We start from the raw sequence: 15343 nt of genomic DNA on the forward strand, positions 1-15343 counted from the left end.
TCTTCTTCTTGCACATTTTTTAACAAAAATATGAAACAAAAAAAGAGAGGATGTGTTATCACTGGCTTGAATAAGTGTATTTAAAAGTTACATGAAATAGAATAAGAATTGTATATTCTCAGTCATATAAATTTTGTCATCTTGTTGAAGAAATTTAAAATCATTGATTGTACACAGACTAGCTAGACAATTGGTTACATACAAATAATTGGGAGGCATAAAAATAATTGGGGGACAATGTGACTTAACAAGGGCCCTGATCACGGGCATTCTAAACCTGAATGTTCAAATGTCACACGCAGTAGCACTCCAGCATCTGCTGCAGTTATGCAGTACTACGTAATTATATTAATTGTTATTCCTTTTTTCTTAAAATTATTATGACTTCTTCTGGCTTTTTTTTTGGGGTGATATCATGTGGTGTTACCAGAGCATACTAAGAAAGAATTCCAAGAGAGAACTACATAATCACACTATAGTTTCTCCTGATGCATGGACAAAGTCGCATTGGTTAATTCTATTAGCTTTAAGGTTATCATTTGGCATTAGCATAAACGTAAGTATTAAGAACGTTTTTGAAATAATTGGGTGCAATCTGCTACTAGTATGAATTCATGAGTGGATAAGGATAAGTTCAGAATATTCTTTACACTCATAATTGGGTATCAGAAAAAGTCAAGGACAAAGAGTTAATAGAAACTTATCCTCATATTCTTCTTCGACTGCTCAACATGGTCCAAGTCTATGCCCGTGAATAAAGAAGAAAAAATCAAATTTAAGTAATATCCAGAATTGTTTGCAATTTTCTTAATAAGATCCAAACCCTATAAGAGAGTGATCAATCTGAATTTCTACTATCCATACCCAAATCCAAGTCTGAATCAGAATCTATCCAAACCCATGAGTGTGTGTGTTTCACTAAATTTGTAAATTAATCTAATATTCTATGGTCATTAGATCAAACAAAGTAAGACTTTATGACTATTAGATTAAAGGATACTCTCTTAACCTAACAAAACATCACTTAATCTTGCCTTTATATTGCATTCAACTTCTTGAATGTTAATTTTATTATTTGAAAAAAAAATTGGATAATATTCATATTATTTCTGAACTCTATATATTTTTAAAATATTTTCACTTAAATTCTTTGTTGTATGTTCAAAAAAATATCCACGGATACACATTAGATATCCAAATTCACGAGGGACCGGATCTAAGTTTGCTTTTTAGACCCATAAGGGTTTGGGTCTAATTAAAGTTAACGAGTTTGAATTTGGATAAAAAAGATCTAACATAGATTCTACCCATTGATATGTTTAGTTCCAACTATCTATTATAGCTTAAGCCTACAAAGAGAAGCAAGTGCCTCCTATAGAATATGGAATTTGTTAGACATGTTATGGCAAGGAATAAAGTATTTTTTGTTCGTGTAAGTAGGAGAGTTTGAATTCAAAACCTCTCATTTACACTATCTTCCTTGAACCACCCAACTCAACCCTTTCCCGATAAGGAATAAAGTATATTTCTTGTTCTCCCCAAGGAAAAAATGAAAAACGAACACAAAAAAAGCCTAAAGTTTATGGTTAATTTGATTTTATATCCTTCCATTATACCCGAATTGTCACATCTATCCATAAACTTAAAAGTGGGACAAATTAGTCCCTAAAGTAATCTAGCCCACTTAAATAAAATCTATCAAACTTTAATCTCTAAAATATGAAATTTGTCCCACTTTAATTTTTGTATCACATTTCCAACAACAATTTTATTTAAGCAAAACATATTTTATAAAGTTAAGGACTAAATTGTCTCACTCTGAAGTATAGAGACCAAAGTGGGAATCTGAATACGTTCACAGGGTGCAAAGTAGTAATATTTAACCGTAACGTGAATTCTTTTGTTATCTTTTTGACCATACAGTCCTTATCGTCTACCACTTGCTCATTTGCTGCGATGTATGAGTCCTACTGATTCACGAAATGCTGATCTGTGTGGATAGATATTTACACAGTATATGTGTGGGCAGATAATTCAAGAAAACATGATGGTCTAACCTCGTCACTGCAATTTTTCATATGTTCTTTGGCAATTTGTTGTGTCTGCATATGGTAGCAACTGATCGATGAGGAAGAAAAGAAGGAAAGTGTAGACTAAAGATGAAAATTTTGGAGGGAGGAAATTTATTCAATCGTAACCAAGAGATTGTGTGGACCAAAGTGGAAACTTTTGCCATGGAATTCAATTGTATCATGAGAACTGAGAAGCAAATATGAAGAAGGCAAGTAATTTAAAGAGACAGGCTATACCCGAAAACGTTTCAGGAAATAAATGATTTTTTACTTAAAGATGCAAATTTTTTACTTTTAGTATTAGTAAGTTTAATTTAAACAAAAATAACTTTTGTCAAATTATAAGTTAATTACATTACTCAAAGTGTAAATTTTTATTTCTGACTGAAAATTACTATTTTAGACATATACTTACTAGTTTTAATTAAAAACTTACTAATGTTAATATTAATTATTTTAATACAATATTTAAAAGACGCTAAAAAACTTGATGTGTCGCTAAAGTTAATAGAAACCTACAATAGTAGGTCACCATAATATTGTTACTATAACTATAGGCAATATAACATTGTCCATTACTATATTAGATAGTTTCCTGGTAGCTTTGTTTAGCCAAGACTGAAGTCAATATTTTTCTAATTACCACCATCTCTTTTCTCGTAATTATGCATTTTTCGGAACAAAAAAATAGGTGTTCATCATCCATCATGATATCTTTATCTAGGAAAATTTGATATGCTAATATTAGAAGCCTAATAAAACCTAGAAAAAGCTTATTTTTCTTAGACTACTAATTTGTACTGTTAGGTCCCGCCCCAAAAAGAAAATCCATATTACAGAAGTCCAAGCTTCGAGCGGATTAAACAAGAAATTTTCCTTTCTGTGATATTCTACAAAAATAAGATGTCTATGCACATGTTATCTGACGGTGTAATTACAAGCATTGTAAAAAGGAAGATGATTGTTGGTTTTGAACAAAATAATTTGGTTTGGTGGACTAGGAAGATTATGAATTATATTTTATATATACTTGTGTTACCTATGTTTGAAGTAATTTACGAAAGTTTTATTTGTACTTTTTGACAGGAAGAAACACCTCGAGAGAGTTCATCAAAGAGTCCAATATGTAAGTCAGGAACCCAACTATGACTAAAAAACTTAAACTATTAAGTCTTGGATCTTTACTTACATATTAACCGTTCTTTCTCTATCTTTCGAACCAATGTCGAATATAATTCTTTACTCATGAATATAACAAATCTCCCCTTTCATGAGTGACTCGTCACATTAAATCCAAATTTACAAGCTCTTATTCAAATCCACTTTAATACTCAATGCAAGTCCATTTTATCACTTAAGGTCACATCTTTCGCTCAAATATGGACCCACTCTTCTTCAATGTCCAAACTGTATTCTGGACTCCTATCAGCCTTTGGCTCCTTCATCTAACACCAACCGGATCCCCTACCAAACTCATGGCACACCTGATCCAACACCAACTAAACTCCTTGGCACTTCGGTCCACCATCAAGAAGAGAATTTTCACCGGTCTAATTCCGAGAAAAATTCACTTGCCAATGAGTAGTCTAGTCTCACAATCTGAAACTTTGAAACTCTGATACCAATTTGATAGGTAGAAATATTTCGAGAGAGTCCACCAAAAAACCTAATATGTAAATTAGGAATCCAACTCTGACCCAAAAATTTAAGTCATTAGGTCTTGCACCCTTACTTACATATTAACCGTTCTTTCTTTATCTCTCGAACCAGGATGTAATCCTTTACTCATAAACCTAACACTTTTCCCCATAGAGTAATGGAAAAAGAAGTAGCGACGGCAAGTTGGCAACAGCCAGAAACGCTGGAACCTCGTTCTAAGAACAGAGATGATCTAATTTTATTTTGTTTGTCATTACTTGTTAAATTGACACATTATTATGCAGTGAAATATGTAAGAAATGCCACTTGATGTTTCAAAGTACCACTTGTCTGTTTCGATATTGAGCCCAATGACGGAGCCAAGGGGGGCAGAGGGGGGCCATGGCCCCCCCTAAGTTTTGAGAATTTTAATTCATAATATGTAAATATGTGTGTAAAATAAAATTGGCCCCCCCTAAATTTTTTCAATTTTAGTTTATATTATGAGAGTTGATATATATATATATATATATATATATATATGAATTAGTCATCTTTGAATGGAATTTCAATTTTGGCCCCTCCAAAAAAAAAATCCTGGCTCCGTCACTGATTGAGCCCATCCCATTAATGCCTCGTCATCTGCTCCATTATTTCTTTGTAAAATGACATGTCGACTGGTGCCAAAATAGAAAATGAACACACATTGTCAAGCTAGTCAGTGGAATAGACGTGAATATGAACTGAACTTTTGACTCGTGAGGAAACAGCTGCAATGATTAAACTTATCATTGTAGAGAAATAAATACTTGCGTTTAGAAAAGATATTCTGATCCACCCCCGGCATTATGACAGTGATGGGAACAGCAGGTTTTCCTGATAAGAATCTCATTTTATTTTTATTCAAACACATAATAAATAGTTTGCTTGACATAGGCCAAAGATTGTTACTCGAGGAATCCTTGACTTAATTTGTAGTGTTATTTTTTTTTTTTTGTAATTGAATTATCTCATATTTAATTTTTGCATGAAATTGTAAGAGGTGCACAGGGCTCCAACTTCAAGAATTTTGTTTAGAGATAATTTCAGAAACCTCCTTGAGGTTTCTGACTATTTAACTTGCCTACCTCTAGGTTTTTAAAATTATACTAACCTCCCGTAAGGTTAATTATTTTGTAACATTTAGGTCCAATCAATAATTAAAAAGTGATATTAGGAGAGAGATGATAACATGATTCCACCAAACCCCTCATCTACTTTAATTAATTTAATACCAACCCACACATTAAAAAAAACACTAAAATTTGATAAACAAATTTTATCATTAGGGATCAAATCACATATAGAATTAAAAAATAGTGTATCATTCATATTTTTTTGACTTAATATAAGATCAAAATTACTCTTTCCAGTTACATGCCCATTGGCAAACATGACCAATAACAAATAATAAAAAAAATTTGCAACCAAAATATTACATAGAACAAACTTTAACATCATAAATATTCTTGTCAATATTAAAATTAGTTGTTAAGATTTTTATGATATTAAAGTTTGCTATTTGTAATATTTTGGTTACAGACTATTTTGATTATTTATTGTTGATCATGTTTGACAATGAATTTATAACTGAAAGAGCAATTTGAATTTTATATTAAATGAAATATATAAAATGATATACTATTTTTATGCCACATGTGATTTAATCCAGAATAAAAAACAACAAATTCTAGCATTTTATTTAATGTTTAGATTAGAATTAGATTAATTAAACAATTTAGTAGATGAGGGGCAATGGTGAAATCATATTATCTTCTTTCTCCTAAAATCACTTTTTAATTGTTGGTTGGATCTAAAGGTTACAAGATAATAAATCTCAAGGAAAGTTAGTGTAATATTTAGAACTTGAAGGCAGGCAAGCGAAATAGTCAGAAACCTCAAGGGAGATTTCTGAAATTATCCCTTCTGTTTAAGATGTGTAGGCAAATCAATTTTCGACATATACCCGTATATTTTGGAATAATCACATTATTGATCTTCGGCTCTAAAAAAACATACCCTGCTTCATTATGGTTTATTATTTAATGAAAACAATCCTCAAAGTTTTTTTTTACGAATTTTGTTGTGAGAGGAGAGGGAAAACAATCCTCTAAGTTTATCTATTATGTTACCTAAAAAAAAGTTTATATATTATGTTATTTGATAAACCTTCCCTGACCATGACATTATTAATTAGTTTAACCTTTGATCGAATATAGATCCTTGCTCAATTAGAACAAAATGAATTAAAGTTATAAATTAGGTTAAAGATTTGGTAAATTTTTTCTGCACTAGGATTGTATGTAGAAGTGGCAAAATGGATTCATATCCACCAATCCATCCATATAAACCATCTTTAAATGGATTTGGATGATCCATATAAATGCAATGGTTTTAAATGGATAACCATTTAAATCCAATTATATTGATGAATTTAAATGGATTATCCATATCATCCATATACATCCATTTAAGTTAAAAAATAGAAAACACACATAAGTCAGTGGATTTCGTCCTCTTCCCACCAGAAGCAAACTCAGGCTCCCACTTCCTACCAGAAGCTTCGTCCTCTTCTGCCCCTCTCGTAGGCAGAGCCGCATGCCCCCACTTAACCTCTCCTCTCAACCATTGTCAGTTCATCACCACCTATAAAGCTCACCAATCACACACTCTTCTTATACCCAAGAAAACACACACTTCTTCCCTCTCCCCTGTGTATATAAACACACAATCACACACCCTTTAAAATTTAAAAACACAATTGTGGATAGATAGCCAAAATTTCAAAAAAAAAAAAAAAACAACAACAACAACAACGACAACAACTCTGTTTGTTTCCTTCTATATGGCTTCCTCCATTTTATTCATCATCTTCGTCGCCACCACAATTCTCCACGTCTCTATCTCATATTCATCAATCCTAGTCCTTCCCTTAACTTACTCCCTCTCGAAATCCCAGTTCAACAACACTCTCCACCTCAAAAATAGAAAACACACATAATTTTGGGGATCTGTATTTTTTAGAAAAAAAATATTTGGATCTTAAATTTAGAATTTGGGAGAGTAAATGGATAAATGGATGGATCATGGTTTACACTATCCATTTAAATGACATCCATTTAGATTCATTTATTAAATGGTTTTAATTGGATTGGATCAATTTGATCCACTATCCATTTAACTAAAACCATTTATCAACCATATATCCATTTTGCCACTTCTAATTGTATGTATTAGCGGGTTTAATACGTAGTCAGCATTGAATAGATTAATCTCTTTAATGCTTCTTTTAAGATGAGGAAGTCACATCTTCTAAAGATATAGAATTCAAGTTCGAACGATTAATCGTAAAGATTTTACAAGCAGGTAAATGTAAGTCAAAAAGTCAAAAGAAGATGTTTCTACAATTATGGTAAACACCTAAAAAGGCCATTAAATATGGTACTGCTCATGCGGCCATATCTACATATGCATGCATGTGCATTTTCATTTGCGAGGACAATGAAAGAGAGATGATTTTTGTCCCTAACCAATTATCAGGCTGGAAACATCGAAATTGGACACCACATTTATGTGCTTGTCCATTAGGACGTCTGCTGACACATAATATGATAGTGATTCCACATATATTGATACTACTCTCCGGTTAGAAGGTTACCTCCACAGAGATTGTGAAGCTCGTGGAAGTTTTAGCTCCCTTCCTAGCTTCATAATCGCTTTGACCACTATAGAGTTTGTAAAGCAAAAGAACACCAAATTTTTAGTACAAGTAAAAGGCAGATTCCGACAAAAAAAAAAATGGGAATCAAATCACCAATGGATGATACTAAGTTGAAGGAGAATGATAGTGGTGTCGAGAAGGATGAAGTCAAGGTTTTGAAAGCTGAACCATACATGATAAATTGGTACAGCAGTCATCCCTAAAGTGAGCTGATTTTGGGGGAAAAGAAATTTCACTGAACTGATTTTTGGGGCAAAAGAAAACTTCACGTGCATGTGGAGGATTTTTTGGGTTGCAATCGAAAGGAAGTACAATTAGTTGTTGGAGGAATTGGTAGAAAACTGAAGATTTTGCAGGCTCATAGATTTTGGGGGAGAAGAAATTTCACTGAGCTGATTTTTGGGGCAAAAGAAAATTTCACGTGCATGTGGAGGATTTTCTGGATTGCAATCAAAAGGAAGGACAATTAGTTGCTGGAGGAATTGGTAGAAAAGTGAAGATTTTGCAAGCTCATAGATACCTATCCCACGGAAAGAAAGGGGAAGGAAGTTCTGGCTATACTAACAAGACTGACTTATGAAGGATAAGGAACTTCACTGACTAATAAGACCATTAAGGTGGTCTTGACTAACTTACATGAGTTATACTAACGGGTATGACACAGCAACATCAGTTCTAACCTATTTGCATGTGATAAAGGAGCCCACAAATAATCTACAATTATTTGCATTTGACCAGAAAATTATAAAAGAAATAATTTCGAATGTACAAAAATAATCCTAAATAGTTAGCAACTATTTAAAAAGTTAGTTTTCATAGAAGGATTCAATAAACCTTTCCCACCAATTAAAAACCAAACAAAAGAACCAAATGAAAATAATTAAACCATTGTTACCAATTAGCCCCTAAATAGTAAGGAACTATTAAGCCTTTGAATTTGGATACCAAGTCTCAAATAGACATTTCTCACTCCTTATACCCCAAAATTCAAAAAAAAAAAAAAAAACTGCTTCCTCCAATAACACACTGACACTTGGCATTCAATGGAGAACTTAAGTTGTTCTCTTATCTAGTTGGTAGATATTACTCTCCGGTTAGAAGGTTACCTCCAAAGAGATTGCGAAGCTCGTGGAAGTTTTAGCTCCCATCCTAGCTCCATAATCGCTTTGACCACTATAGAGTTTGGAAAGCAAAAGAACACCAAATTTTTAGTACAAGTAAAAGGCAGATTCCAGAAAAAAAAAATGGGAATCAAGTCACCAATGGATGATACTAAGTTGAAGGAGAAAGATACTTGTGTCAAGAAGGATAAAGTCGATACTGGTGTCAAGAAGGATGAAGTCAAGTACAGAGGAATCAAAGCTATGCCTTTCATCATAGGTAACAAATTTATACGTGACTTGTACATAGAATTTTGCGAACTTTGTCAGCAACGGTATTAAGCATGTGAGCTTTGCAGGAAATGAAACGTTCGAGAAGCTGGGAACAGTCGGAACTATATCCAATATGTTGGTGTATCTGACGACTGTCTTTAACATGAGTACTATTGGTGCAACAAATCTCATTAACATCTTCTATGGTACCTGCAATTTTGGTACCTTGATTGGAGCTTTCTTCTCAGACACTTACTTCGGCCGATACAACACTATAGGCTTTGCTTCAGTAGCTTCCGTCTTGGTAAAATTTCTACCATTGATCTTAGTGTTTCCCAACTAACTGGAAAAGAAAATTTTGGGTTCTCTATGAAACTTTTTTATTTTATATCTGAATGCAAATAAGAACCTGATTGAAGATAATTTGTTGGAGAACTAGAATCTGATCCTTGGTTTTGATTCCCTTTCTGAAACACAGGGAATGCTCATATTGACGCTAACTGCAGCGATTCCTCAGTTGCATCCCTCTCCTTGCGGAACAGACAGCAGCAAATGTGTTGGACCGACGGCAGGGCAACTAACTTTCCTGTTGAGTGGATTCGGATTCCTAGTGATTGGAGCTAGTGGCATAAGACCATGTAATTTGGCCTTTGGTGCAGACCAGTTTAATCCCAATACAGAGTCCGGTAGAAAGGGAACCAATAGTTTCTTCAATTGGTATTATTTCACCTTTACATTTGCCGTGATGGTATCCTTGACAATCATTGTCTACGTGCAATCCAATATCAGTTGGGCTATCGGATTGGCAATTCCTGCATTCATGATGTTCTTATCCTGCACTGTCTTCTTCGTGGGTACGAGAATATATGTGATGGTACTGCCACAGGGCAGTCCCTTGACTAGCGTGGTACAAGTGATTGTTGCTGCAAGCAAAAAGAGGAAATTGGCTTTGCCGGATCAACCACAGAAGTCTCTCTTTGATTTCATGTCTCCCAATTCAATCAACTCTAAGCTTCCTTACACAGATCAGTTCGGGTATTGACTTTAAGACACTCAAATTCTGATTAATCTTTTGTGTGTTAAAACTTGAAGCATAGTTTCAAACTAAAACTAATTGAGTGGAAATACTAATTCAGGTTCCTGAACAAAGCAGCAATCATAACCCCTGAAGATCATATCAACGCGGATGGTTCAGCACACAATCCATGGAGGCTTTGCAGCATCCAGCAGGTGGAAGAAGTGAAATGCATAGTCAGTGTGGTTCCCATATGGATTGCTGGAATTATATACTATATAGTGCTGAACTTGATGCAGACTTATGCAGTTTTCCAGGCCATGCAAGCTGATAGACGCCTTGGAAATACCAGCTTCAAAATCCCAGCAGCATCTTACACAATTTTTCAGATGTTGAGCCTCACAGCATGGATTCCAATATATGATAGGATCATTGTTCCGTATCTTCGTAAAATCACCAAGAAAGAAGACGGTATAACTGTCCTCCAAAAGATGGGTGTTGGCATGGTAATTGCAGTGGCTACCATGGTGGTATCTGCTCTAGTGGAAAACTGGAGAAGAACTGTGGCTCTTACTAAGTCAACCATAGGAGTCGTAGCGCAAAAAGGCAACATTTCTTCCTTGAGTGCTTTTTGGTTAATCCCTCAAATGGCACTAGCAGGGCTTTCAGAAGCATTTACCATCGTTGCTCAAGTTGAATTTTTCTATAAGCAGTTCCCCGAGAGCATGAGAAGTTTTGGAGGGTCATTTTTGTTTTGTGGTGTTGCAATATGTAGTTATTTTAGCAGCTTCATGATATCAATAGTCCACAAAGAGACCAGAAATGCATCCGGAATAGACTGGTTGGCTGAAGATCTCAACAAGGGAAGATTGGATTACTTCTATTACCTGGTTACTGCTTTGGAAGTTCTCAATCTAGGATACTTTCTAATTTGTGCTAAGTGGTACAAGTACAAAGGAACACAAGGCAAGAGCAGTAATGGTGATGTTGCCATGGAAGATTTAAGCTCCAGAGCACATATGGTTTAATCCAATTTCTGCAATCTGATTGATGTCATATGTGGTCTCAAGAAGCAGCTACTTACTCCTCCCCATGTGCCCACCTAAACACAACAGTTTAACTAAGAATAATAATTACAAAAGAAAACAAGGGTTTAAGAGGGGACAGAATGGCTAATGTACTAAGAATAGTCTCTCTTTTTTTTTTTTTGTTGTTGTGGTGTGGGGGGGTGGGGGAGGAAGGACTCAAAAGGGTAGTCAATTTCTGGAGCTCATTGTTTTTCAAATGTTGCCTCTGCTTCTAAGGTAGCAGCAATCCATTCACAACTCTCAGCTGGAAAAGTCACCGTATATTACTTCATCATGATGATCCTCAAAGTTGATAAATCAAAATAATTTGGCAAACCTTCCCCTATTTTAGCATTATTAGTTTAACCTTTGATGGAGTTGCATATCATAGTTTTATTAAAAAGAAGTGCAAATTAGCTCAAAATTAAAATAGCAGGTACTTAGATAAGGTGTTTCTAGAACTATGGCAAACACCTATAATAACAAAACATTAACTTGTCACCAAAAAAAAAAATTGTTGGTAGGTTTTGCACTTAAATATTAGCCATGTTGATGCAAAAAAGTGACCTAACCAAGCACAAGATATGCATATTTGTTCTTTGTCTATGATTGAATCTACAACAGGTTGATGCTTGTTTCTCTAGTAACTCCGAATTTTGGGTCAATAAAGATCTTACAAGAGTAATATATACAGAGATGAACACTTAAAAGTTAAATCCCAAGAATTTTGGAAGCATAATGACAGAATGTCGAGCCTGTACAATAATAATTACCTACTCGAGAAAAATACAGATTTTGTATATAGCGGTGAGTAGGGTCGAATCCACAGGGACTGGGGATAATTCGTTTCTTCTAAAGTTCAGTGCATGAGGGATTTTTGGAAAATATAAAATTACTAATTAACTAACTAATGAAACAACTAAAAGAAATAAATAGAAAATAATCAATAACCAATACGACTCTAGCCAAAGGTGCAACTTTTCAGACACGGTCCATTCAACTGATTATCGATGCAAAGATAATTCAATTACTCATTAATAGATTGGTTATAGTTGTCATACACGCGATGAACAACCAGTCTTTCCTTAATTTCTCGATAGCTAAGGTACGACCATTAACTATTTCTCTAACCAAGAAATAACCCTAGGTACGACCGTAGGATTTAATTACTCGATTACATTAATAATTAGAAAAACCCAACCCTAACCAACAAACACGCTACGAGGGTTTGTTTAAATTAGATCATACGTTTCCCTAACATGAAACCAATCACGCTAGTCACCACTAGTATTAATCAATTAAACAATTACGGATTCAATCAATTAATTTGGCATTAGATCATCAGGTTAATTCGAATATCGGGTCCTTGACATTCAAATAACATAACAAACATAAGCAATTAAATCAGGAAACGTACAAATACCAATGAATAAAAGAAATAAATAAAATTAATTCGATCTCACAGATATTTGGAATCGAGTCTTCAAGTTAGCCTTCGACTACATGAAAAACTTAGCCACGCCTCATGAGAAAATCTCTACGTAATTTAACTGAGGTCCAGGCCATCAAAGGAACCAAGAAAGAATAGAACTAAACTATGCTAAAAAACTCTCCGTAGCCTTTCTTACGATTGTCCTTATATAGCCAAAAGGAAATGACTAAAGCTATCTATCCAGTGGTCCCCACGAATAAGGAACAAAAACAACCTTCTGCACGTTTGTTTCCTTTCAATTCACATGACTAATGCCTTTCTTCTCTCTGTGGTCCCCGCACAAATTGAGAGTCCAATTCCCACAAGTAAACTCCAGCTGAATTTTTCTCTTTTTGTTTCCTCTTGCTCCTTAAAGACTTCAACTCCTAATCAGCAAAAAGGAAATGCCATCCGTCTGTAGCTTCATGCAGGCCAGTTTTGTGAGGCTTTTTGGACTCTTTTACGTGTGGGGCAATTTCCTTCAGCAAGTCCCCCTTTTTTAGCACTTTTCAAATCCCTTTCCTGTAAATAGGTCCAAATACCAAATATAAGTATATATCAACAATTTAAAATAATATTTGACAAGGACAAAGGGAAAATTAATAATAAAATAACTAACAATTAATACCCTATCAATTCCCCCCACACCTAAATCATGCTTGCCCTCAAGTATGAGAAAAGCAATTGAACACCAAAAATTCGACAATGGCTATTGCTCCAACTACCGTATTGCCAAGATACCCAAGAAAAACAAATATCAAGCATCACAGGTCAAGATCCAAGAAAAATCACCCCGATTAGCCTCTAAACCACCAACTCCTCCAATTTAAAGCAAACTAATCTAAAAAAACGGAATGGTTGCTCACATTTATCAGCAAACGGTCCAATTATTAACCAAAATCTCGACATTAAGATCACAAACCGGCAAGCTGACTTATTCACATACTAACACAATCTTTACTTTACTTTTTTTTTTTTTTTGCTTCTGTTTTTTGTTTTTTTTATTTTTTTTGTTTTTTTTAGTAACAAAAGACTTGGTCTATAGCCCTTAGAGCCTTTTGACGCGAACTCCAACATTTGCCAGATGGAGGAGCCCGGTTACTCAGCTCCAATCGCTACGGGACCACGCACTCATAGTAACTACTACCTTTTGACGCGAGAATCGACACTTTAAATGAAAATCCCCGGTTACTCAGTAGTAACCACTAGCGGAGTACAGTCAACTCTTATTTACAACCATATAGCACGATATCTAAAAACAACACAAGAAACACAGCAGTCAGCCTCAAATTTCTAAACATGGAGAACTAAAATTAATAACTGAACCAATTCATATGAAAAATGCCAACAATCATTCCCTATACCTAGAAAAGTTAACAAAAAATTGGAAAAGTTAAGCAATTATTGATATTCACCAAAGAGATGTTCTTGAACTCAACCACATCAACTTGATACCCTTTTATTACTAAAACTTGGCAATAGCAAAATTAGAGACAACAATCCAGCATCAAAACTTGGTATTCATATAAAACTGATCACTAGAAAGAAAAAGAAAAGAAAATAAATGAAATATAGGCAAAAACTAACTAAAAATAAAGGAAAAGCCCCTAGAAACTAAAAACAAAAATACTAGCACACAACGATCCCCCCCACACCTAATTCACACATTGCCCTCAATGTGATAATGTAAAAGCAGAAGGAAGGAGAGGGGCAACGGTACTTCCCTGAAATCATCAAAATAGGGGCGGTTCAGGTGGAAATTGTGGATCAACTCGCATCTGGAGCTGGTGCCATTCGTGGCTTCACCATGGACTCTAGATATCACTCTAAGCAACAAGAGACTACAATTGCTAACAAATAATGGAAGCCGAAAGTTCAAAACAATAACAATTTTAAAGCCAACCCAACGAATAAAATGCACAATTCAACTACCCAGAGGACATACAAATACCCCAACACTTATAGCAATGGAAATCAATAAGCACTTGCGGTCCCAATGTAGTCAATTTCAAAATCAATGCAGTCCAAAAGTGCAACAAATGCTCCAAAGATGTACCCCAACCAATGTACCCCAAGCAAGTCAATTAGGCACAATCGATCAGCAATAAGCAAAGGAAGGGACACAGTAGCCTTCCAATTCAACAAACAGACGCAGAAAGTACCCCACAATACCAGAGCACAGCTCCCAACAATGCACCAAAACAACAAGTCTAACGAAATGAGAGTGGTGCCACTAGTTAATCAAAAGAACAAATTTCAGCACCGGGACACAATGCCACCCAAAATCTCAACAACTGTCTCCAATTGGACAGACAAACACCTAATGAAACCTACCAAAAGTAGCAAATGACCCAAGAAACCGACACAACCAGCAAAAGTAGTTCAAAATTTGGACTACAACTAGATCAAAATATTTGGCAGTTTGCAATCAAGTAGCCCACCAATTAGAACCAAGTATCAACAAATGTAGTTATACTACCCCAACCAGACCACTGGTGCACAACAAAAATTTAATCAGAGCAAAAGTAAATCAGCCACAAGAACCTCTTAGAAAGCGCAACCAATGGTGCACGGAACTAACAAAAGTTAAAACAGCTACTATCGCCAGTACCACTGGTGAATGCACAGGGACAAACTAAATCAAATTGCCAACTCAAATATGATTCCCACAGATGAAAATAGAGGCCTCAAGTAGGCAAAACCAAATGAAAGCTCAACAATGTAATCGATGCCAGAAACGACCCCTAACGAAGCAGCAAGTAAACGTAATTTCACCCTTAAAATTGAACCTAGAAAATGCCAATTCAGCTCCTGCTTTATCCCTCAAGAAACCCACGAAAAAGCACAAAACCCAACACTTGAAAGTGCAGGGAAAATACCAAAACAAGGGTAGAAAATTAATACCTCCACCTGTCACTTTTGACAGGTGGTAACGCACGGCAAGGAG

The 15343-nt window shown here is 35.0% G+C and overlaps 1 protein-coding gene across 2 annotated transcripts; it reads left to right on the plus strand.

The window, feature by feature from the left end:
• Positions 1 to 7460: 7460 nt before the first annotated feature.
• Positions 7461 to 11261, plus strand: LOC113767416 (protein NRT1/ PTR FAMILY 2.11-like). 2 transcript variants are annotated; one of them, XM_027311506.1, is made up of 5 exons: positions 7461 to 7622; positions 8817 to 8850; positions 8930 to 9147; positions 9322 to 9878; positions 9980 to 11261. In XM_027311506.1, the coding sequence occupies exons 1-5, from the start codon at positions 7548 to 7550 to the stop codon at positions 10884 to 10886; spliced, it is 1791 nt and encodes a 596-aa protein (XP_027167307.1). In that variant the 5' UTR covers positions 7461 to 7547; the 3' UTR covers positions 10887 to 11261. The 2 variants fall into 2 exon arrangements, with proteins under 2 accessions (XP_027167307.1, XP_027167306.1); XM_027311505.1 differs by lacking the exon at positions 7461 to 7622 and having other exon boundaries at positions 8583 to 8850.
• The last annotated feature ends 4082 nt before the right edge of the window (positions 11262 to 15343 follow it).

Source organism: Coffea eugenioides, chromosome 4 (assembly GCF_003713205.1).
Source record: "Coffea eugenioides isolate CCC68of chromosome 4, Ceug_1.0, whole genome shotgun sequence".
Lineage (NCBI taxonomy): Eukaryota > Viridiplantae > Streptophyta > Magnoliopsida > Gentianales > Rubiaceae > Coffea > Coffea eugenioides.